The 23,000-nt window shown below is 34.6% G+C and overlaps 2 protein-coding genes and 1 pseudogene across 7 annotated transcripts; all 3 read right to left on the bottom strand.

Moving 5' to 3' along the window:
* Positions 1-1,069: 1,069 nt before the first annotated feature.
* LOC145604340 (F-box only protein 8-like) lies at positions 1,070-2,227 on the bottom strand. Its single transcript, XM_081660258.1, has one exon. It carries the CDS (start codon positions 2,225-2,227, stop codon positions 1,070-1,072), a length of 1,158 nt encoding a protein of 385 aa, XP_081516384.1.
* Positions 2,228-7,394: 5,167 nt separating this feature from the next.
* LOC145604704 (glutamyl-tRNA(Gln) amidotransferase subunit B, chloroplastic/mitochondrial-like) lies at positions 7,395-16,804 on the bottom strand. 4 transcript variants are annotated; one of them, XM_081660626.1, is made up of 10 exons: positions 16,576-16,804; positions 13,484-14,163; positions 12,528-12,737; positions 11,142-11,282; positions 10,833-11,036; positions 9,933-10,130; positions 9,057-9,125; positions 8,087-8,203; positions 7,855-7,950; positions 7,395-7,720 (listed from the first exon to the last, which is right to left on the bottom strand). In XM_081660626.1, the coding sequence occupies exons 2-9, from the start codon at positions 14,111-14,113 to the stop codon at positions 7,870-7,872; spliced, it is 1,650 nt and encodes a 549-aa protein (XP_081516752.1). In that variant the 5' UTR covers positions 14,114-14,163; positions 16,576-16,804; the 3' UTR covers positions 7,395-7,720; positions 7,855-7,869. The 4 variants fall into 4 exon arrangements, with proteins under 4 accessions (XP_081516752.1, XP_081516753.1, XP_081516750.1 ...); XM_081660627.1 differs by having other exon boundaries at positions 7,395-7,764; XM_081660624.1 differs by having other exon boundaries at positions 7,395-7,726; positions 16,576-16,803.
* A 1,181-nt stretch (positions 16,805-17,985) lies between these two features.
* LOC145605027 (uncharacterized) lies at positions 17,986-21,937 on the bottom strand (annotated as a pseudogene). 2 transcript variants are annotated; one of them, XR_014104997.1, is made up of 2 exons: positions 21,779-21,937; positions 17,986-19,278 (listed from the first exon to the last, which is right to left on the bottom strand). The product of XR_014104997.1 is annotated as an uncharacterized LOC145605027, transcript variant X2 (transcript). The 2 variants fall into 2 exon arrangements; XR_014104996.1 differs by having other exon boundaries at positions 17,986-19,283.
* Between the last annotated feature and the right edge of the window lie 1,063 nt (positions 21,938-23,000).

The raw sequence follows: 23,000 nt of genomic DNA on the forward strand, positions 1-23,000 counted from the left end.
TATATATGGTGCAAACTTAAGACTTATATATATATATAGATAGAAAGGGACATACGACATAGCTCGGTTCGACATTAGTCACGGCTCACGAATGTGCTGCCTTGGCCGCCTTAGTTACCTCACTTGGCCGAGGAGCCAATCTCTAGAACCCGACCCCTAATATGTCTCACCGCTCGCTCAAGAGCTTTATGTAGTCGTATTTGTTTGAGATAAAATGCACTATATATTGTAATGTACTCGTGTTTGTTTTGCCTACTAGAAACCTCTTTTATATAGGAGAGTGAGAGAGATTGCAAGTTGCAACCCCAAGTGCAAGCTAATTAAGATTCTAGTAGAGCTACAAAAAGTAATATTTGCCAGATATTTGGGAGCATAGGTTTCGAATTATGATTGGTCACACTGAGGAGTGTACAATGGCGTAAAATAAGGAATGGAGTATTTATTGTCATGTAATGTAAGAAAATGCATTAATACTTGACACACTAATGAAAAAGTAATGGATCATGTAACGTAAGTCTATAACATAATATCTAGAATTGGAAAATGTTCAGGTGTCAGGTCATACTTTTGATTTGAAGAAATATAGATGCTATTGAGTATTGACTAATGGATTTGGGGAATTGAAAGATTTAAGAAAGGTTTGAGGGATCATAGAATGAGCCGAGAAAATATGACAAGAAGATCGTAATTAATTAAGCTGGTAAATTTGTTTTTTTTCGTCTCTAAGGCCCAGGGCCTAAATTATGTTCATAAATCATAGTACGTAGCAACATTATTTAGAGATGGAGAGAGTAATAATGAAACATAGTACAATACAGAAATCCTAGTATAAGCAAGTAAAGTCAATCTACTTCGTGCATCTACATTTGAGATGGCGAAAGTAGTAATCGATTATAATATTGGAATTGATAAAACAGCAAATGGATGAATCAACCAAACTACTCGTAATAAAAAGAATGCTACATTCTTATTCAAGTGGAAACAAATTTAAATGGAAACAAAGAACCTATAATATTTAGGCATACATCAAAATAATTAATCAAAGACTCCTTAAAAGTGAAGGGCTAACTTAAATCGGAGTTGGACATGGGAGTTGGGAATAAGGATATAAGTTTATGATCAAAGGAATTGGACGACTTAAGTTCGCGATAGTATGTGCCGTTAAAGCTTTCATGTCGATTGCAAGAAATTGGCCCGATGTTAATGCTTGTGCATAGACAACACCTCCGTCGAAAGGATCAAAACCTTTAACTTCCATACTATATTTCCTATAATAAGAGGAAACGGCCATACTACCAAGATCAACACTACTAAGATTGACCTTTTTTTCATTCCAAGCATGATTATTATAGTCCCAATAAGAAAGTATTGCAATTGGATCTCTATCATAAACGCGTCTATTGTATAGTCGTATGCACCCTTGTACATTGGTTAGGCGAAAACTGTCATAGAAGTGTATGAAATCATCCTCGTCATCCAAAAATTCCTCTGGAAATTTGATGAAGTTGCATTGGTCAGGCTTGTCGAAAGGATCATATACAACTACACTAAGCGTGCTGTAAGTCCAATGCAACTTTCCGTTACATATCACAGCAGGTTGATTATGTCGATAATAACACGTTACTCGATTATAGTTCGAGGGGACCGGAACCACAAAGGTACTCCAACAGCCACTATCAGATGAGAAGATATCGAATTTGATACTATAAGGAACGTTTTGAACATCAACTAATCGACCAATAACCACTTTGTATATCGCCGGATTATCCTCGCTACAAAGGATGCCAATAAAAGGCGCTAGCGCTATTTTATAGAAGTTCCATTGACGAGGAAGTTCGAATGACTGCTTTGTCGAGGGGTTACATACCAAAAGATTAAGTCTCTTGTCATGGATCAAATACAAGTCTTTCGACACACTTAACAAATTAATAAATACCCCAACTTTCTTGTGTAAAAAATCGAATGATATTGGAATCAAGTCTTTAAGAGTAGATTTCGAACTAGGAAAAACTTTTTGTATTTCAAGGGTTAAATCTTCCCCAAACGTTCCTCTCCTAGTTCCAGTAACAAGTACGAACAAATTGTTGTTAATCTTACCATTATTATTATGATGGCGAAACCGGTGCATAAAGTATGGATTCAATATCAATGACATCCAACGCTTGGAGACGCACATAAATCGACGGGTTGATTGCCATGGTAGTCGAATAAGGATTTCAATTAACATCTCATCGGTTAGATTTTCTAATTGTAATTCTATACAACTCATCTCTCTTGCCACGCCAAATTTTCTAAGTATAAATAAAGATGCGTGCAAAATTTTATGTAAATATTGTGAATGTCCTCTATAAAGCTAAAGGAATAAACTATAAAGATTAGAATTTTGTGAGATTCCAAAATTCGTTGTATAATTATTGAATTATGCGGTTAGGGTTTTGTACTTTTTTTTTTTTTTTTTTTTGAAAAAAGGGTTTTGTACTTTTGTTTATGCGTTAGAATATAGTTAATAATGATTTTTATTATTATTATTAATGATATTCCTAATTTTTTTTTTTTTAAAAAAAAGGAGTTGCCTCTCCTCTTCTAGGTTTCTCTAATATCTTGGCCATATCTACACTAGTAGTGTATATATATTATATTTGTCCGTCTCCCTATGGTGGAATCATTAGTTTTTGTTAGTTTAATTGTTTGTTTATGTTTAGGGTATGTTTCTGTGTTATAATTTATCAAAAAGGTAATCATCTTTTACCCTATTGTCAGTTTATTGGTAAAGATTTGTTCGGGATCGTAACGATTGTCAAGTTTTCAAATACGTTCAAACGAATCAGATGAAAATCATCCTTACAGCTACAATAAATTGTTAGACCGTCTCTCCGAAAGGGCTGTATATTCCAGCGATGTGTGCGAGAGATGTACCATAATGCAAGATCTTTTCAACGATCGTAGCTTTGACGAAGAAAACCCTAGTTTGATTCAATTTTATGTATTTGTTAATGTAGATTTTATTTGTAGTTTTTCACAAAAATGAATTGAGTTGTTTCACAAAAAAAAAAAAAAAAAAAAAAAAAAAAGAAGAAGAAGTTGTAGTAGGAGTTTAAGTTCATTAAATCATTAGAATTGGTTGTTACGATTATATTAAGTTATTTTTGCAATTTCCCTTCTTATTGGTCTCTTTCACTCTCTTGTAGCTTAGTCTTTTTTATTCTTTATTTAATTTATTGGCTTTAAATTAGGTTTTACTCCGTATTCTTTTTTTTTTAAGCGTACATAACAAAATCTTGAAAAATGTATGTAGGTCTAATACACCATTAGGAAATTATAAAATCATCATTATCTCGATTTTACATTTTTTTTACCAATATATATTTTGATATTTTCCTAATATTTCTCAAATTATTTTAGTCAACTTTCTAGTATAGAGATTTAGAGAGAGGAAATGATAATAATCACTAAATATAGCCCAACTGTAGGCCCCGTTCACTTCACCTTATATTTGTTGAACTGAAATTACTTCTACTAATTTTCAATTATAATTTTTCTTTAAGAAAACTGAATTTTACTAAACTAAACTTATTTTTACTGAACTGAAATTAATTTTATTGAACTGAAATTAATTTTACTTAATATTATTTTTCTAAGGTGAAGTGAATAGGGCCTTATTCTAGACTTCTAGTCATAGACTCATGGAGAATTAAATTAGTTGCTTCATTAAAATCTTGAGGTATGAAACTCAAGACTTGGACACTGTTTACATTATTTTTGCCCTTTGTGAGTTAGTAGATTAGGAGAAAAATATATCTTGATGTGAGATCTGTTCTTTGTAGTCTTTACTTGAAATCTGTAAGTGTCGTTTGACTTGTTTAATTAATGCTATTTCCATGGTTTTCTTTCAAAAAAAAGTTTCACTATTTCAGGCTTAATGAAGCAAATGACATCCATTGACCCTTATTCAAAACAATAACCAGCTTGTTTATGTGGACCTCCATTCTACTTGTATACAAATACATAGCAGCTATTACAATTTTGCCAATGAGGTCATACGCTTATACCAAGTTATATGTCAAATAGCACAACTATTGCATAAATAAGTTAACAAAAGACCAGTTACTAATAAACAACCTAGCTAATTAATCATACTAGAGAAAGAAGCATGACTGATATTATTCAACAATAATGGGATTGTTGATGGTACCATCTTCCTTGTTTAGTAACATAGATGGAAAGTCACCTCGAAGGACCTGAACCTTGAACTTGAGCAAAGTATCACTTTGTTCCATGAGCTCGAAAACACAAACATCTCCAACCTTTAGATTGTTGTCCTCAGCAAATGCTCTCCACCTAGAGTCGAACCTTTTGTAAGACGGTGCATTTTTACCGAAATAAGTTGTCTCCCAACTGTTTCCACCACGAGTTAAGATGACCGGGATTGTTTTGTTGGGAAGGGCTTGAGAAAATTGTATAGGTAAAATCTGGTATCATCAATGCATTGATAGTCATTAGTCATGCATGTTATTTCGACACAAAGTTTCATGACATAATGTGAGAGTAAAGCTTTATGTAGAGTACTAGTGTACTAGTGTTGCATATACTGTACAGCCACCAATTCATCTATTAGAGCACGAGTTCATGAAAATTTGCATATCCAATATTACTACCTCCCCCAATTTGTAACAATCAGCATATATATATGTATCATGTTATTTCGACACAAAGTTTCATGACATAATATGAGTGTAAAGCTTTTTGTTCCTAAAATTTTAACAGATGATCCATGAAAGTTAATAAGAAAGCATACCACTTGATATTTATGAGCAATAAGGCCGATATGTGATTTCACAATAACTATAGGAAAGTAAGGCTTTCCTGAAAGTGGCTCGATATCAATATCTTGGCAGGAATCTGTAGCCACAGGTTCAACTTCAGGTTCTGGTACAGGATCAACTTCGGGTTCACGTTCAGGTTCAAGTTCAGCTCTAGGTTCTGGTACAGAATCAACTTCGGGTTCAAGTTCAACTCCAGGATCAGACTCTGGTTCAGCTACTTGCTCATTGTTTTGTAGTGGTTCTAATTCGTCACTCATTTCTGTAATAGGAAATTTAAAGGCTCATAATATCAAAAAACCATTTTTCGGAAATATCAATTTGAAGATCAGATGATACAGATTATAAATGAATAGAAAGTATTGAACTAGCTAGCTTCAAATTTGTTCAGCAATTATATAGTTAATGGCAAGCTAAACATAGAAAAAACATTAATCAAGCAGGTCAATTATTCTTTACTTAGGCTAGAATAACTAGAAGGTTTAAGAATTTTCTCCACTATACACACCATATGTGTAATTTAGGAATGAAAACATGTCACATTTCCTAAGGTCTATTATAGCCAATCCACCCCAATTAGGAATCAACTTCTTTTGCTCAGATAATAATCATACTGTTATCAAATTTTATTTATAGAGGTAGAATTTGATGTGATTTGTTTCTTCAAACAAACTCAAGTCTCATGGTTATGTAACATTAATTTGGAATGCGTAGATTAATCTTTATTTCGGGCAAAATTAACTTTATACCTCTACTTTTTACGTTTCCTCACACTAAAATCTCCTAAATACCCTCCATAGTTGGTCTCTACAATTAATGATTGCACAACCAATAAAGTGCATTTTTATTCTTGCTCTACTAGAAAACAAAATTGTGGTACTTTTTGTAATTATTCCCAATTAGGGTCTGTTCTCATTGACTGAACTCATCTGAGCTGAACTGAACTGAACTAAGCTGAACTGAACTGAATATTTTATAAGAGAAGGAAATTAGGAGCTAAACTGAACTGAGCTGAACTGAATTGAATTTTAACGTAAGAGAACAAGTCCTTACTCCGTACTCCAAACGCAATTTAACACTTTTTTTTATTTTCTTAATTTCAGTGAAAAATGAGAAATGAGCTTAACAATCTGGGACTAATGGAATAAAATAGAGGGATTACAAAGCTCATTGCACAAGACATCCATAAAAATATACTCGTAAAATAGAGGGATTACAAAGCTCACAAGACCATTACAAATTTACAATCAAAACAAGATGTAAAAAAAAAAAAAAAAAAAAAAAAAAAAAAAAAAAGAGAATAGTTAAGAACATACAGTACCAAAAGGCCTATTATCAAACATGCAACACATTTTTTTTTTTTTTTTTTTTTTTTTTTGAGGGAACATGCAACACATAATAAATACAGTAAGTTAATCAATCTGAAAAATGTCAGATCAAAAACAGAAATACAAGTATGAAGATACCCCATCAAAGAAAAGCTGAAATTAAACAACCCAGGAAAAAGAAGTTAAAAGTTGCTTGGAAGTAAGCTATAAAGATATCATCTTGCAAAAAAATGGTAAAGATATAATAAAATTGAACCAAAAAAGTACCTGGAAGTAAGCTATAGTATGCAAAAATGGTAAGATTTTGGTGACTTTCTCTTTCACCTCAATTGCTCAAAGTCGGAGCAAAAGATTGCCTCAGCTGGGCTGCTTCTATCTTTTACGGAGTAATTTAGTTTCTGACTTGCTTCAACTATTTTTCAGAGAGGTATTTATTTCTTGCATTTTTATTTATTTTTTTGGTGTAAAAAGAAATTAATTTTTCTTGGGGAGAGGATGGAGGGTTTCATTTATTGTAAGAAATTACTGTGGTAAATTACCTGCCTTGCTCTTGGTGATTGAAGTTGATCACTGTTTTGGACCTAAAGTTTTAATGGGGATTATAGATCATACCTTGTTAATGGTTGTAAGAAAAATCCATAATCTGAGAATTATAGTACAAGTAAAAAAGATAAGGTAAATACAAAATAGTCTTCCAAAAAAAAAAAAAAAAAAAAAAAAAGAGTATATGATTAAAAATAAAAATAAAAAAAAAACCTCATTTAGTATGAATTACTATGATAATATAATACAGAGCAATTGGGTGATTGGGTGAGATATGGTAGGGAAAGTGATCGTTCTATTTTATTGCATTACTTGATTTATTTCAATTTAAGACTAGCATCAAATGTACAAGCATGATTGTACAGAGTATCTGTCACGAACATCTTAGAATGAAAAAGTTTTTTGTAAGTTAAGAAGCTAAATTAATCCTTCTTTTTCTTAACAATTTGCAAGCCGGTTAATAACCAAAGTAAATTTTATAGCAGCTATGAAATGATCTCAAAACTTCTTGTGTAAAAAGTTGCGTATTAGTATCTAAGTTTGTGAATGCCTGTCAAATGTAGCATTAAATCAAGCTATTATGGAGTATCATATAATTAGCCACTAATGATAACTGATTTTGAGCTTATAGAACCTGAAAACAATCCATAATTCTCCTAATATAACAGTGACTAAAACACTCAAATGAAGATCTAGCCTGTCATCAACCGAATCCAGTGTAGTTAGAAACTATGATACCTCAAGTTTGCCGGAGCAAAAGTGAAATTTCTTCAATATATGTAGTATATTGTTTTAATATAACATTATTGAATGACTTATCGTCAATTTTACAAGAACCAAAATCTAAAAAGGTAACAACAAACTTCCAAGGTTAAAGACACTTGAGAGTTTCGCACTAGAAGAGGCTGCGGTAGTGCCTTGGACCTACGATAGTTCTTTGCTGAGCCATAATTAACCAAGTCTGTCACCCATTGATTGTCATTACTGTGTGTGTTCATCTTCAGAATTGGTTTTAGCGAGAGAATACTCCTAGCACTAACAGAGTTAGAATCATAGTAAATCTCAAATGGGAACTGCGATTCAAAAGCAATTACAAGGAGCAAAAAGGTGGTGAGTATTATGTAATTTTGGAAACAAAAGTAATAAAATGGCCTGACTTATACCTGTGTATACAAACATCAGCTCTTGGCATTAAGTTTCTCTAGGAGTATCTTGTTCAAAACACCTGGGTTTGCCTTGCCTTTCGATTCTTTCATCACCTACACATCCAGAATATCTAGTTTTTACAAAACCCAAATGAAAGTTTATAATGTACGTAATACCATCCAATGATTAAAAAAACATCCAAGGAAAAAAGCAGGATAAAGATTTCATCAAATTCACAAGATGATATACCTGGCCAGCAAAGAAACCTTGCAGCTTTGTTTTGCCTCCACGATATTGTTCAACTTGCTTTGGATTTTCTGCAAGCACTTTATCAATCATTTGCTCTATCTCAGCTGGATTTGTAATCTGCAAGTTCATCAAGGCAAGAAGTAAACATGGTGGCAAGCATAACAAGTTACTTTGTTAAGTTTATGACATGCAGAATTGTAGAGACTAGCAATCTAGTCAGTATTCTTGGACCTAACTCTCAATATAACAGAGCACTGAATTAGTGAATCTAACGGCAGTACCAGAGACTCGTCTCTTGGAATTTCCCCCTTTTCTGAGAGTGTTGGACAGATCATAAAAGCAATATGATACAATTGGAGTATACACTGGTCGACATATGATACTTAGGGACCTAATTATCAGAGTATAATAGATGGGGTGGCTTTTACTCAAGTCACAGGATAATATTCACTTGGCTAGTTGGCTATGATACTTTCGATTCATCTTAATACAATACATCAGTCTTATCCTAGAACTTGACAACTTGTGAAACTTTTCATACAAATTGATCAACTCAAGGACATAACATGTAAAGGCAAATTAAGCCAAAATCTCAAAAGATCAACTTTCCGGCAGCTTGACTAACCACATCAATCATATATAGGTCATATTCATAACCTACAATTTCAGAATTCCAATTTTCTAGTGGCACAGTATATGCAAAGGGTAATAAGATCAGATAATGCACTTATGTATGCAATCAAAATGGCAAGCGAAGTTCTCAATTTCTCATGCCAATAGGATAAGATTTGAATAAAAATTCTTGGAAACATAAGTTATACCAAGAAACCAGATTAATGTGTCATATCACAGAAATGAACAATCTGACAATGCAATTTATAATCTCCAATATCTTCTCCCCACCATCACAAGAGTCAAGAGAAAAAATATATTTCAAAATAAAATTATACAAATAAGCAAAACTGTTTACCTGGACCAAGTTCTTTTCCTTGATGAGACCCTTGACAGTTCCTCCCTTGGCTATAAGCTCAAATAATATCTACAGTACAATAATTGGCCAAAGTGTAACGGCATACAAAGCAAATGAGAGTAACATGAAAGATAACCAGAAAAGCAACACTAAATGAGGCTAATATTCAGTCTTTTCCTTATCAAAAAGGAACAGTTAATCTCTCCTTGCCACAGAAAGGGCACAATAACAGGAAAAATATACACGGAGTATTACTTTCCAATATCATACCTTAAGAGACAAAATTAAGAACTTTGAGAATCAATATGCTTAAAATAAGAGTAAAGCCTTAACAAAGGCAACTAATACAACTCCTGGTAAGATTCGATTAGAATTCAACATGCTTTCCCACTCTCTAATCAACTTTCTAAGAGATTAGCAAAAAACTTGTCAACATTCAACATGATTTTCCGCTCTTAAATCTTCTCTGTTTATAAATTTCTTCCGTAACTAACTCCCCAAGCTACCCATAGCTAACTTGTAAGGGTAAAGCCTAAACCTTGGTGCCCCCATACATCAATTCATTGCATTTTAGTAGGACATTGTTCTATTAAGGTGGGTTCACTTCCTCTTCTACAACAATATCACTGAAATTTACATTTTTTTTTGGATATTAGAGGACAAGTGACAAGTTAATACAGAAGATAAGAAAGTGGGGATGTTTTTCTTGGCATAATCACTGAGAAAAGTATGACAATAACAACCAAGTTAGCAGAATTGATAGCATTTTGTTGAGAAAGCTGCAACTCTGCAAGAAATGCTATACAAAGTCTTTCACAGTGAAGAATAAAGCCTGTCAAACCCCAACAGGTACACTAACAACATAACAAAACGCACCTCTTTGCCAATTTTGCCACTGATAGTCCCAGTTTTGATAGAATCAATCAATTCAGCCAACTCATCAGGAGTAAGCTTAATCTCATTTATGGACACCTTTTCATTCTTCATGTATGCTGCAACATCACCCATTATCCAGTTAGCAGCTAGCTTCATGTCGGCACCTTTAGATAGGGTTGCATCAAAAAATTCTGCAATCTGAGAACCCATTTAGATATAAGAATTACAGCCGTTAGAGCGATGGGCAAGATACTGAAAAATAAATACATTTTAGGCAGCAGAAAATTAATCAAAGGAAAGTTAATGCTTTAGACATACTGTACACAATATTTACATGCTTCAAACTTTTGGGTAAATTACAGAGAAAAGCGTAATAAGAAGAAAAAAAAAATGGAGCCTTTTAGTACACCAGATGAATTAGGAATGTAGATTAATAAACATTGCAAAACTGAACATGTCATGTCCTTGTGATTCCAGTGAAGATATATACTCCAGTAAATCAAAACAGTCTTGAAGATAGTGTGATTTTAATGAAGATATATTCCGTGATTTTCTTATTAGAGAGTTTGCACACTCCTATTATACCTTCAATGTTTTACAGAAATGGATGAGTAGCCTACATCTTTCAGGAATTTGAGTTATAGCCATTGCACTTCTTTTTTATTATTAAACTTCGATTGTAACCCCACTTCTAGAAAGGAAAATTGAAAATTGATCCAAAAATTACATGCTTCAGTGGTTGTGGTGCGCTTATCTATGTTGATAATCTTGATACATAAGCAATTTGAGTGATCAAGAACCAGAAGATGTAGCTAGATTTGGTGTAAACCATTGATTACGACTCACAAAAGTAATAACAAACAGCTCAATAGTGGAAAATTAATGGATCATCATACTTACATTTACATCATTGGCGAGAAAAAGCACATCTTGCATGCTTAATCCCATTTGTTCATACCGCCGTCTCTTCAACTCTGGAATTTCTGGCAAAGAACCACGAATATCCTCGATATATTCCTTTGTCAAAGTTACTTCTGGAAGGTCTGGCTCAGGGAAATACCGATAATCAGCAAGCCCTTCCTTCTTTCTCATAGTTACTGTTTTCTAGCAGGGAGACATGATGTAGGAATTGATTAGAAAAAGAGCACAGGTCAATAACATTCTTACTTCTATTCAATAACTAAAAGGGGAGCAACATCTGGCAATAACCTGAGCACCATCCTCCCAAAGACGAGTCTCTTGTACAATTTGGTCACCTAGTCCTTGGTTATGAAGTTGCACTTGTCTTGTGATCTCATAATCAATTGCCCTACTTATAGCTGAAAATGAGTTCAAATTTTTTATTTCAACCTGCCAGTAAAAATTGGAAAATAATCAGTCTATGATTAAAAGAATATGCTCATCACTAAAGCCCCAGCTATGTCATGAAGACTAATTTTGTTAGCAATGGAATGGAATAACATAATCAGAATACAGTTTATACAAAGTAGCATATTTTGACCAAAGAAATGAACTTTTATAAAAGACAGCTAGGATAAAAATTCAAAGGCAACCAGCAAAGTTTCTGGCAGCAAAGAAGAAAATCCGTTCTTATAGCACAAGTGTAGTCCCTTAACATTTACAAAGAATCCAGATTTCCACCACATTTCATAATTTTCCAGGCAAAATCATGTTAAAAATTCCCAACTATGTTCAGAAACATCAAGATCTCTCTCTCCTCCTCAAGCTATTTGTAATCATGTTAAATGGTCCTCTTTAGAACTGTCTAGTACTGGATATGCAGTACAAAAATAATAGGAAAGAAAGGAAACACACACAAAAATTTAAGTAGTATTTGCAGATTAGCACCAATGCCAATCTAACATATGAATATCTACGTATCAGAAGTTTGACCGCCACTTAAAGTGTCAAATTAGGTGTTTTACACCAGTATCATGTATTGTCAGGCCATATGCTGTACATTTTTAATGTCTTCATTTAAGCTATGATGAATTCCAAGGAAATGACAGTTCAACAGTCTACCACCACAACACCCCACCCCACCCCACCCCCAAAAAAAAGAAAATATTGAATATCTTACCCTCCATTTCAGTTGACAGTTATAATGCACAAAGTTATCACAGTATTCATAATACAGGACAATCTATCTTCCATGTAAGGAGAACAAATATGTGAATGAGGATCACATATCCTAGTGGAATGTAAATCAATTGGTCTAATTATAAGCTACTAACAGCAATAAAATAATAAAATTGATTAGGAATACCATGTTTTTATCCAGACCTACAAGTAAAGATGTTTTAAAAAAAAAAAATCTCTCTTTTTCTTGTGAAATTATTAATTGCTCTCTATCCCTTCCAAGATCTATTGTGATTCGCATATTTGGTCAACAAATTTGATTGGCCATTTGTATGTTAATGAACAAATTCTGAAACCTTGGGCCAAGCAGCTTGATGATATGAAATATGAATATCACCTACTAATTGCAATATTGTGCTTCCAATGCTTAAATTCAATAGCACATACACAGAATATCAGGCACCTAAGATTCTAAGAATCTCACGTAGAGTGAGGAAAAGAGTCCAATCTACTTACCTTTGTACCAAACTCCACTTGCCCTCTTGGACGGACTGATATATTAACATCACAGCGCAGTGAACCTTCTTGCATGTTACCATTGCTCACACCCAAGTACCTAACTAATCTCTGCAATTCTGCACCATATTCTGCAGCTTCTATACCACTTCTCATATCAGGTTCAGAGACAATCTCGAGTAAAGGTACTCCAGCCCTATTTAAATCAACCTGCAGAAGGCAAATAGCATTAAATCCCAGCAATCTATAGATAAAAAAGAGCTTCATAACTCACGCACTGAATTCAGTTTCAATCTGGACATGGCTTGATATCAAATGGTTTAGTACCAAAAACCTCATAAAAACTATATGTACATAACCCACCAAATTGCTCATCAATAATTTTCACATTCCATGATGCTGGTAAAATTTTGGAATAGTCTACAATGACATCAACAGTTCCAATGAGACAATGAAAATTTCTTTGGAAACAGCCAGAAACAGGAGTCTTCAAAAACAGAATTCCTAAATATTATAATATATTCTCTTAACTCATTCTAGGATGGAACAGGACCTTTAATCTATTGGTAAAAAGTGAATTTAAGGCTGAGCAGCTATAGAGACAATGAAAAACCAGTGAAGAGTGAGCATCTGTATGTTCCGACTTAATTGCAATGAATTCTGCACCCCCCCTCCCCCCCCCCCCCCCCGGTAGAGGGAGAAGATGAAAACCAATTATACATACTTAAATCATAATAAGAAAACCACTGGATCTATCAAGTCCTCATTCCAAGCGTTGAATGCTTGAAACTAATTCGTAATTGATTGAAAAGTTTAAGAGCAGAAATACCTTAAGTTATTACCTATACCAAGGAACTTCTCATACTAACTTCAAACATGGAATTGTCTTAATAAGAGATCTTGACTTGTAATAAGCTAAGAAATATGCGATTGCCAAAAAATGATGAAGCGAGTACCTGAGAATGACTTCCACCATCTGTATGGAGTAGTTTCCCTGCATCCTCTTCCATATGGACTCGAGTTATTCCAAATTTCCTATGTCCACCACCATACTCAAGTGGGAGATCCAAGTCAATATACCCACTAGTCGCTATGGGAATATCGAACTGAGAGATCTGGTACCCCTTTGGCAAATCAGGATAAAAATATTGCTTCCTGTCAAACTTTGAATTTAAGGACAGCTGACAATTGAGCGCAAGGCCAAGTTTCACTGCACACTCAATCACTTTGGAGTTCAAAACCGGTAAGGCACCAGGCAAGCCCATGCAAACAGGGCAAATATTGGTGTTTGGTTCTGAACCATAATTGTAATCACATCCGCAAAAGGCCTTGGTAACAGTGGAGAGCTGCACATGGGTTTCTATACCAATGATTGCTTCATAGTCTTTTAAAAATTTGTCAAGTGTTTTGTCGTGGTTTCGAGCTACAACTTTTGACGATGACTTAGGTTTATCTTGTGTTGTTACACTTTGGGTATGTAAGTTATTAGATGTGCAGTAAAAAACACCTGCTTTTTTAGTCAACAGAGAAAATGGATAAATGCAAAGAGGACGAATTTGCAACCCTCTAAACAATACTGATGCCATCTTACTGATTGATTACATCAACTTCAACATCAATCGAACAAAATTTGAGTCTGCAATAGAAGCTAAAAATACTTACATTAGTAACAGTACTAGTAGATAATTGGGTATAAAATTGCAACAAAACTAAGTATGTTATCATTGATTTTCTTCAAAAAAGTTATGTTATCATCGACAGCAGAAGGAGACCTGCATCAATTATGAAATACCCTGAAAGAACAATTTGAACATGAACAATAAAAACTGAAGGCCCTAAATCATACATCATTCCAATGATTCTCCTCTTCATACAGCAACAGAGCAATCTTATTCAGGACTGGAGTTTAAATTTACACATCTGCAAGAAAATATGAGGACTGCTCTGATATGGAAAATTTTCCCATTCCTGTAAATCAGATATGATAAACTGTAGCAGAGATGACTGCAGCACACTGTACAAGTGTACAGATCTTCTAAACCTAATTCCACATCTATTTATTACTAAGATACACTAAAGGTGCTTCTCAAGTTCTCAAGTCAACAACTAAGAATTTAAGCTTAACTGTGTAAGCCATCCTTTGATTTTACATGATTGTGACCAGTTAAACAGACAGAATAGGTCAGTAATGTGCCTAAACTTTTCATCACATTCACAGCAGACAGCACTACAGCAGCTGCTATCTATAATACTATAATATACCTAAACACACACCTAAATCTGCTTCCAGTCAGAAACTGTAATTTAAACACATACGACATCATAAGCCTACATTTAAAAAGGAAAGAATCCCAAATAAGCCTAAAGGACTTCCAACTTACATGTCGACTCTAAAATAGCTTGTAGCTGAGTGAATGGTGCAAAAACCTCCCTTGGATAAAAAATAAAAAATCCTTTACAGTATTAGTCTTAAGGTTAACATGTGCTTCAAAATTGCGATAATATAAGGCAAGGTGCAAATTTTCAATTTTTAAACCCGTAATTCTCTTAGTACAGATTTTTTCATTCTAACCAACAATATGTGTTACTTTCTTGTTGGCAAAAGACACCCATGAGAAGTTCCTATGCATGCTCTCAACCTTCGCAACTATTACAAAATTATACTTCCCCTGCTATATTAATTTCTACATGGGGGAAAGGCACTCAAATTAAGGAGTCCATGTGAAAAGAGATTAAAAAAAAAAGACGGAACCATGTGATGAAGAAAGAGATAAAGAGAGACAATTAGTGGAAAAGATTATGAGCAACTAATATGAAACTTTCAGATTAGGGAAATGCATCCAAAATGGAAAAAGTAACTTTTTGGGAAGCTTCTAACCGTTTTGACAATTCTATCCAAAGATACAAGGTACATCTTGTTCCACTCCTAGCAAAGAAAGAACAGAAATATACAATATACTAATATGAAAAGCGCTTGATCAAATACTAATAAACAATCCTTCATCACAAAGGGCAGAGTCGTAGAGACTGGTTCACCCAATCTAAAGAATCTCCTCCCGTAAGATAACTATACACTGTAATTAAAATCAAAATAATGTCTTCTTTCAAAAAAAAAATTCAAAAAAATTTCTTTCAAAATATCCCATCATAGGGCATCAAATAACTTTCTTAGCCTATATATCATTATTAAACACTGAATGGAAACATTTTACCTTCTATACTTCCTCAAAGTCTTAATCTATGCTAATAAAAAAAGGGTATGAATGTCGGGTACATAAAAATGATACAATTCACATCAAAGCTTAAAACTTCAGAGATGTGTGAGCAATTTCTAAACTTTTACATGTTCTTTGCAAGTTACAAATACACTTACAAACATTTTAGGTTGATGATTTCTTTCAATTTTATAATCTCAAACCCATGTTAAGACTCTAACATAACTTTCTGATCTCCTTCCATCTCCATTTCATCATATTTTAGTAAAGATAGGTGGTTTAAAATGATGGAACCCATTTCATCATACCCTTGACCGAGTGTCGGGTATCTGAAAATTGGTACATTGAACAAAATGAAGAGTTGAAGTTACTTAAGTTTTATCTTGAACATCAATTGAGAGTATTTCTTACTTAAACTCACTAAATGTGAAAGAGCCAATCAAGGAACTATACACTTACACATTCGAATTTTGCTACGACATCAACAAAATTATAATCAGCATTCCTCCTATTCTGCTTTCCCTATGCAATCAAATCCTAATTCAATATGACAAACTGTCAAATAATGTCATCCTAATTGATTAAATTTTCTCACCCACTACCTTCTCACTTAAGAATTTGAACATAATTTGCAAATAACAAAATACTGGCAACAAAATCGCAGGTTAAAAGCTCAAATAACTTCAGCAATTACAACCAATAGATCAAAATTCCACCTTAAAAGAACCCTAAATTGACAAGACTGGCAATCAAATTAACAATAACATGAAATTAAAACCCACATTGTAAAATTGATTTTCGCTGATTAAATAAACATGAAAAAAACATCTTACTTCAGAAGCAGCTTCAATGAGAATGAAAAAGCTCAGGAGGCACTTCAATGGAGAACTCAGAGTAGCTACAATGGAGGAGAGAGAGATGGGTGCAGCGTGAAAGTGAAAAGCTCCAAAGTGAGGGGAAGAAAGTTCGGAAGCAGCTTTAATGGAGAAGTTAGAGCACGCTTCAATGGAGGAGATAGAGAGGTGCAGGTTCACTGGAGAATGAAGGTGTTTAAAGACCCGCACATATTGTCAACCGTCAAATCTAGATAACATCAATGGTCAATTGGTCATAGGCTTGGTGCTCATAGGCTTGCTAAGAGATAGAAATGGGTCGGGTCGGTTAAGCACAGTACAAAAACGGGCTGCCCTGGCACGAGCTCGCCATAAGCTTGGCACGGCACACACGAGTCACGGCTATGAATGACCTTCATTTATAAATTTGGTACGAGCACGACATTTCAACTCATATTTCAGCCCGCTTATTTTAACCAAATACCCAAAAAAATATACTTCATATAATTTAAGGTAGCCCACTGCACAACACGCAGGTCAGGTTGTGCATGGGCTTCATTTATAAAAGATTAGCATGAGTCTGACTCAACACGGCTATTTTTGGTTCATTACAAGCATAGTTCGCTTGACCATGAGGCACACTAACACGACACGTGAGCCTACACAGATAGCTCTGCTCATGCCCATCTTTAGTCTTAAGGCTTCTTTTAGATAACTCACTCATAGACAAAAATATGCCCGTGAGAAGATTTGGTGGGGAGCAAAATATGAATTTACACAACTACACTCTACTCTGTATTATAATTACAATTCTCATCAACAACTAAAATATGGTATCGGTCATACTTTTATTAATTCCCAACAACTAATTTTCAATCCTTACCTTTGAATCCTCAAAGTGTTATTCAAACATTTCAAAAGCCCTCCTATCCTAGCAACCATGTTCTAAAAAATGGTATACAAGAGTCGAGAGAACCTAAACTAACCTAAACTTGATTCTTTTTGAAGAAAGAAACTAAACTTGTTTAAATGCTTGATTTGGCTTGAAAAATTAAATGAATTTGTATGCCATGTTTACAAACTGTAGTTACTCTTGTGTGTATCTCAAATGTCATAACTTTAAAATAGGCAATTTTACGCACGACTTTATTTTTAAGATAAAAAATAATGTCAATTTGCTTATTACATTTTTAAGTTTGCTTATCGATGAGTCAATGGTTTTTGAATACACAATCTCAACCTATCCATTACATCTAGTGTTCCCCTCATCTATCCATTTTGGAAATTACTTTCTTTCAAAAATTGACTAAATTTTCATCAGGTAACACCATCTGAACTCTGAAGTGATAACAACTTATCCTAACTTGTTGAAAATCCACAACAGTCATTGCATACATATTCCAATTTAAGAGGACAGGAAAAAAGCAGGATTCCCAATTCAACTTAATCTGAAGCATCACAGAATTTTCTCTACAAAAGCATCAAGTTCCCTGCTTATGTAAAACTAGCTAGACTAGACCTGTCTCCTGTGAATACATGAATTAACCTAAAAGATGAAATCAGTTACACCGTTCTGTGACATCAATGTTGAATGTGTTGCCATAAGAAAGAAACACCAGTTTACAGTTCCCCAAGGTAGATCTGTTTGTCACTACTGCATGATCCAACAATAGGCTCTCTTGGGTGGAAAACAGATTCATTCACAGAGCCAGTATGGCCAGGGAGCTTGTACAAGATACGCCGAGTAGTTGTATCCCAAATATAAACCATCCGGTCTGCACTTCCAGCAGTGACTTTGCTACCATCAGGAGACCAAGCACATTTCAACAAATTCTTCTCAAAATTATGTTGATGACCCTCCAAAACTTTAACACAACGGTTTTGAGGAGCATAGGGACGCATATCCCAAATGCAAAGCTTACAGTCCATACCATTGGTGAGAAGATAAGATCCATCAGCACTCAAAGACATCCCAGTGATCATATCCTGGTGGCCTTGGAGGGTCATAGTAACTTCATTTTTGCGAACATCCCACACTTTGACATCATTGTCAATCCCACCAGTGTAGATTTTATCAGATGCATCAGAGAAACAAACAGCGGTTATTTGGTATTTGTCTGGGAATGTCTGAATAGCACCCCTGTGACGCATATCCCAAAGCTTTGCAGTTCCATCATCTGACCCACTGACAACAAGAGGTGGTCCCCTCCGAGCAGGACAGCATGAGTTAACAAATGAGGAATGCTCGGCCATCTTTTTTATCTGTTTCCCAGTTTCGGCATCCCATGCTCTTACTGTCTTATCAGGACTAGCTGAAACTAGCTGGGTTCCATCAGTGGTCCAATGAAGATCAAGGACAGCATTCTTGTGACCCTTCAAAACCATAAAATTTTTGCAGTCACCATGCACGTTCCACAAGAAAATTTCTCTATCGTGTGAGCCTGATGCAATGACTGTTCCTTCGGGATTGAACTTCATGGTATATACTGCACTTTGGTGACCAGTCAACAGCATGATTGGTGATTCCAAACTTGATGTGCGCTGTCTCCCATTTGGCCCAGGGGCCTGAGGAGCATTGTATGGCACAGTGGACCACTCCATTGGCCTAGGGCCAGCCACAGATAAGGCACTTTCATTGTTATTTGTAGTGGCCAGCATCTTGCTTTTAGCTTCACTGAGTGACACTGAAGAAACTGTCTGCACCTGCCCTGGAAATGAGAAAATATGACTTTCACTACCAGAATGTCGATACAAAGAAACAACAAAAAAAATGCAGGAAAATTCATCAAAAACCCATAAAAATAACAATCTATAAATTAGTGGAGTAATGTAACTAAGGGACAGCATGATTCATCTCTGTTTGGTTAATTTCCTTTTATATAGTTTGGTTTCTCAAACAAAATAAACCGTAGTGGAAAACTTCGGTCCACTATTTTATTTTCCTCCTGTAAACCTGCTTCCCTCAATATCAACTGCTCCTGCTCATATCACTTGATCCAGCACTCTCAACTCACCAACCTCAGCAGCTATTTCCCTAATCAGCCTGGACCCAGCTGCTGCTATTGATTGTTGCATCACAGTGTTGTGTTTCTAATATTACCTCGCCATATAACCAACTGGAACTAGACTTTTGGTATTTGACTTATACCAACTGGAACCCCCAAAAGTCAAGATTCAGGCCATATTTACTTATTTAAAATTCACTTTAAAAATTTGTCTTGATTGAGATAGGTTACCATCTTACCGGTAAGGTTTTTTTGCTTTTAGATCAACTTTTTACCCCCCCCCCATCTCCTTTACGGGTGGTCTTTTGGTAGTTCAGTCCACAAAGCTCTGTACAGTCATTTTTCAAATGAGTTTGACTCGGTAAGATAGTGTCCTAGACACCTAGGTTAGGGGAAGGTTGGATAATGGTGGCAACAGGGGCTGATGTTTGCCGATAGTGACAGAAGTGACTCCAGCAACAGCTGTGAGGGTAGATAGATTCCCAGTACTGATGAGACAGGTATAAATGGTGTCAACACTGGCAGAACCCACGGGAGTGAGTCTAGCAGTACATGGTGGTGTTAGTTCTCGGTCTCTGGCACTGGCCTGGTTTAAGGGAAATTTGGTGAAGGTAGGTACCCTTCTAATTTTTAATTATGTTTATTGAAAACGCAACAAGAACTAACTCAATTCCTTGGATAGAGGTGGGGGATCATAACATTGTACAACCAAGCAGCAAGAATGTAGGTGCTGATTCCTAATTGAATCCCTTTGAAACCAAACAACCACTAATATTTAGAGACGGCCAAAGCAATCATCTTTAATTCTTTAACTTGGAAGATGATATATAAAGTAATAGAAGTATGGAGCCAAATTGTACTTGCCTAAAAACCACTATAGAATCTAACAATGACACCTTAGCTAACTAAAAAAATAATGGACAAGTGGTGGCTTCAACGAAAGATACCTCCATTGTGCAATCCAACCAAATAATCACATTTCACATACTAAGAACCTATTAATATACTATCAGAACCTCTTAATCGAACAAGAGGTCACAGCCTCACAGGTAAAATACCTCAACCATTATTGAACTTCATGCAAAATCCACAAATAAAAGGAAGCAAAAGAGTGACACTAATAATCTACATTGTTATTAAAGGCCTACAATAATTCACCCCTGATCACTATGATAATTCCATAAGTTAACTTTCTGACTTGCCGAGTAAGGAACCAAGGATAATTCAAAATTTTCACAAGAAAAGAATAAAGAAGTCCTACAGATCTTTCCCACAATCATATTGGGGTAAGATAATACTTCAGCAATCTCTATCTTTCTCCCTCCTCCCCCCCACCCCCCCCCCCCCCTTTTTCTCTCTCTCTCCACACATTCTTTGCAAACCAGGTGACTCTGCTCTGAGGAGCCTGTCTAAATTCCAGAACCACAAAGTTATCCCCCTTTATCTCCAGGTCCAAAGGTCAAGAAAGTTTCGAAATTGAGATCACTATTCAGCAAGCAAGTACTATTCCCAATTATACAAATGTAATACCCTGACTTCACATGAAAATTTCACGGTCTCACCTCTGCTAACTCTTCAAGCATGTCTCACTCGCAATTGTCCGAGCAATCTAACCTAGATCAGATATTACCAGCTGAAAGTTAATCCCAATCCCTTACTTAGGATTTTACTTCACCGACTTCGACCCTAAGCTTCAATCATTCTCACTAGCTAGCCAAACCAAACAACCCATTGTTTGTAAGAAGGAAATATCAAATCGCCTACAAATAGCAATAATCTCATTATAACAATGTTCATCACTAAAACCTTGATTCTTTTTCGGGTTACGCCGGTCCCAAGCAAGGGCAAGAGGGGTGGCCGGAGAAAAGGTTCATTTTTCATGGTTTTGTTCTGACACCAAAGTATTATGCAAACAAAGCTCCGCAACACATTAGCAGTAATTAGGTTCCAATAATCGCATCAATTTCTACTCAATTATCAAAATTAGGTTCCAATAATCGCATCAATTTCTACTCGCTTGAGATATCAACAAAATGGCTCACTATAATCTGTCATAACTTCAATGAATATACCAATAGTTCAATAATCCACCCTAGAAAAACCCCAAATTGACTATACTGACAATTAAATCACGATAAACCCTAGAATATGAAAGTAATTGAAATTCAACGAATTAAAATAAAAAATAAACACCTTACCTCAGAAGCTGCTTCAATGGAGGATTTAGAGTACGCTTCAATGGAGAAGAGAGAGATGGGTCGAAACCAGGCAGCGTAAACTTGAAAAGGCTAGGTTTGGTTTAATTGAGCGTGGCCTTAGTTTGAATAGAGCTTTTTCGAGAAAGCTTTTAGCTTATGAGTCCTACTTCGTATTAGAGCCTTAGAGGTTTGAACATCCTTTAAAAAAAAAAAAAAAAAAAATGGAGTTTAATAAAGGAAATTTTGTATTTACCATCCTCAAAACATCACATTTTAATCCAATCATTTATTTTAATTTGTATATGAAATTATCACAAACAAAAAAGAAAAAGAAACAAATTAGGCTCTTATTTCTTCACCTTAAGAAAAATAATATTAAGTAAAATAATTTCAGTTCAGTAAAAATAAGTACAGTTCAGCAAAAAAATAATTTAAGTTCAGTAAAAATCAGTAACTTCAAAAAGAAATATAACATGGAATCAGTAAAATTAATTTCAGTTTAGTAAAATTAATTTTAGTTCAGTAAAAATAATTTAAGTTCGGCAAAAATAATTTCAGTTCAATAAAAATAATTCCAGTTCAACAAAAATAAGGTGAAAAGAACGGGGCCTTAGTTTTCACCGCCAATTTACACTTTCCGTCATAAAAATCGTTGAGTTATTGTTTTTTAATCGTAATTTGCATTAGTAAAATTGGGGGGGGGGGGGAGCATTTTGGTCTAATAAAGTTTGATTTGAGATCAAAATTGATAAAGATATAAAAAATATCTCGTTTTTCGTGCATAATTATATGCAAAATGAAGTATTTTTAAGCATTTTTTGTCAATTTTGACCTCAAATCGGATCCCTTAAAATCTCTAACGAACATGTAATTGGCTTGCAATTGATCGACAAATTTTCTAATAACATTATCTTTCACGATTTTCTATACAAAAAATGCTAAGTGGAGGTGAAATCTAATTTTGGTTTTTTTTAAGGAAAATTTGGATTTTGGTACCTCGAAAATGGGGGTAATTGAATTTTAGTACCCATCTAAAATTTTATTTTAAATTATAGATATCAGTACCTGCGTTAGCATTCTGTCAACTTTGCCGTTAGTGGGTCCCATTATCTAATTATTTAATAATTTAATTTATTAAAAAAAAAAAGAAAAAACATTTAATAAAAAAAAACTTAAAAAATAATAAATAAAAAATCAGAAAAAACCCAAACAAAAATTAAAC

This window comes from Chenopodium album, chromosome 22 (assembly GCF_948465745.1).
Source record: "Chenopodium album chromosome 22, dcCheAlbu1.1, whole genome shotgun sequence".
Taxonomy (NCBI): domain Eukaryota; kingdom Viridiplantae; phylum Streptophyta; class Magnoliopsida; order Caryophyllales; family Amaranthaceae; genus Chenopodium; species Chenopodium album.

What these genes read in the sequence shown, in the direction of transcription:
- LOC145604340 (XM_081660258.1), bottom strand. Translation starts at nt 2,227, where the DNA reads ATGTTAATTGAAATCCTTATTCGACTACCATGGCAATCAACCCGTCGA.
- LOC145604704 (XM_081660626.1), bottom strand. Translation starts at nt 14,113, where the DNA reads ATGGCATCAGTATTGTTTAGAGGGTTGCAAATTCGTCCTCTTTGCATT. An exon ending in TTCTCGCCAATGATGTAAAT is followed by an intron (nt 10,131 to 10,832) that starts GTAAGTATGATG and finishes ATGGGTTCTCAG; the next exon opens with ATTGCAGAATTTTTTGATGC. An exon ending in GTGGCAAAATTGGCAAAGAG is followed by an intron (nt 9,126 to 9,932) that starts GTGCGTTTTGTT and finishes ATTGTACTGTAG; the next exon opens with ATATTATTTGAGCTTATAGC.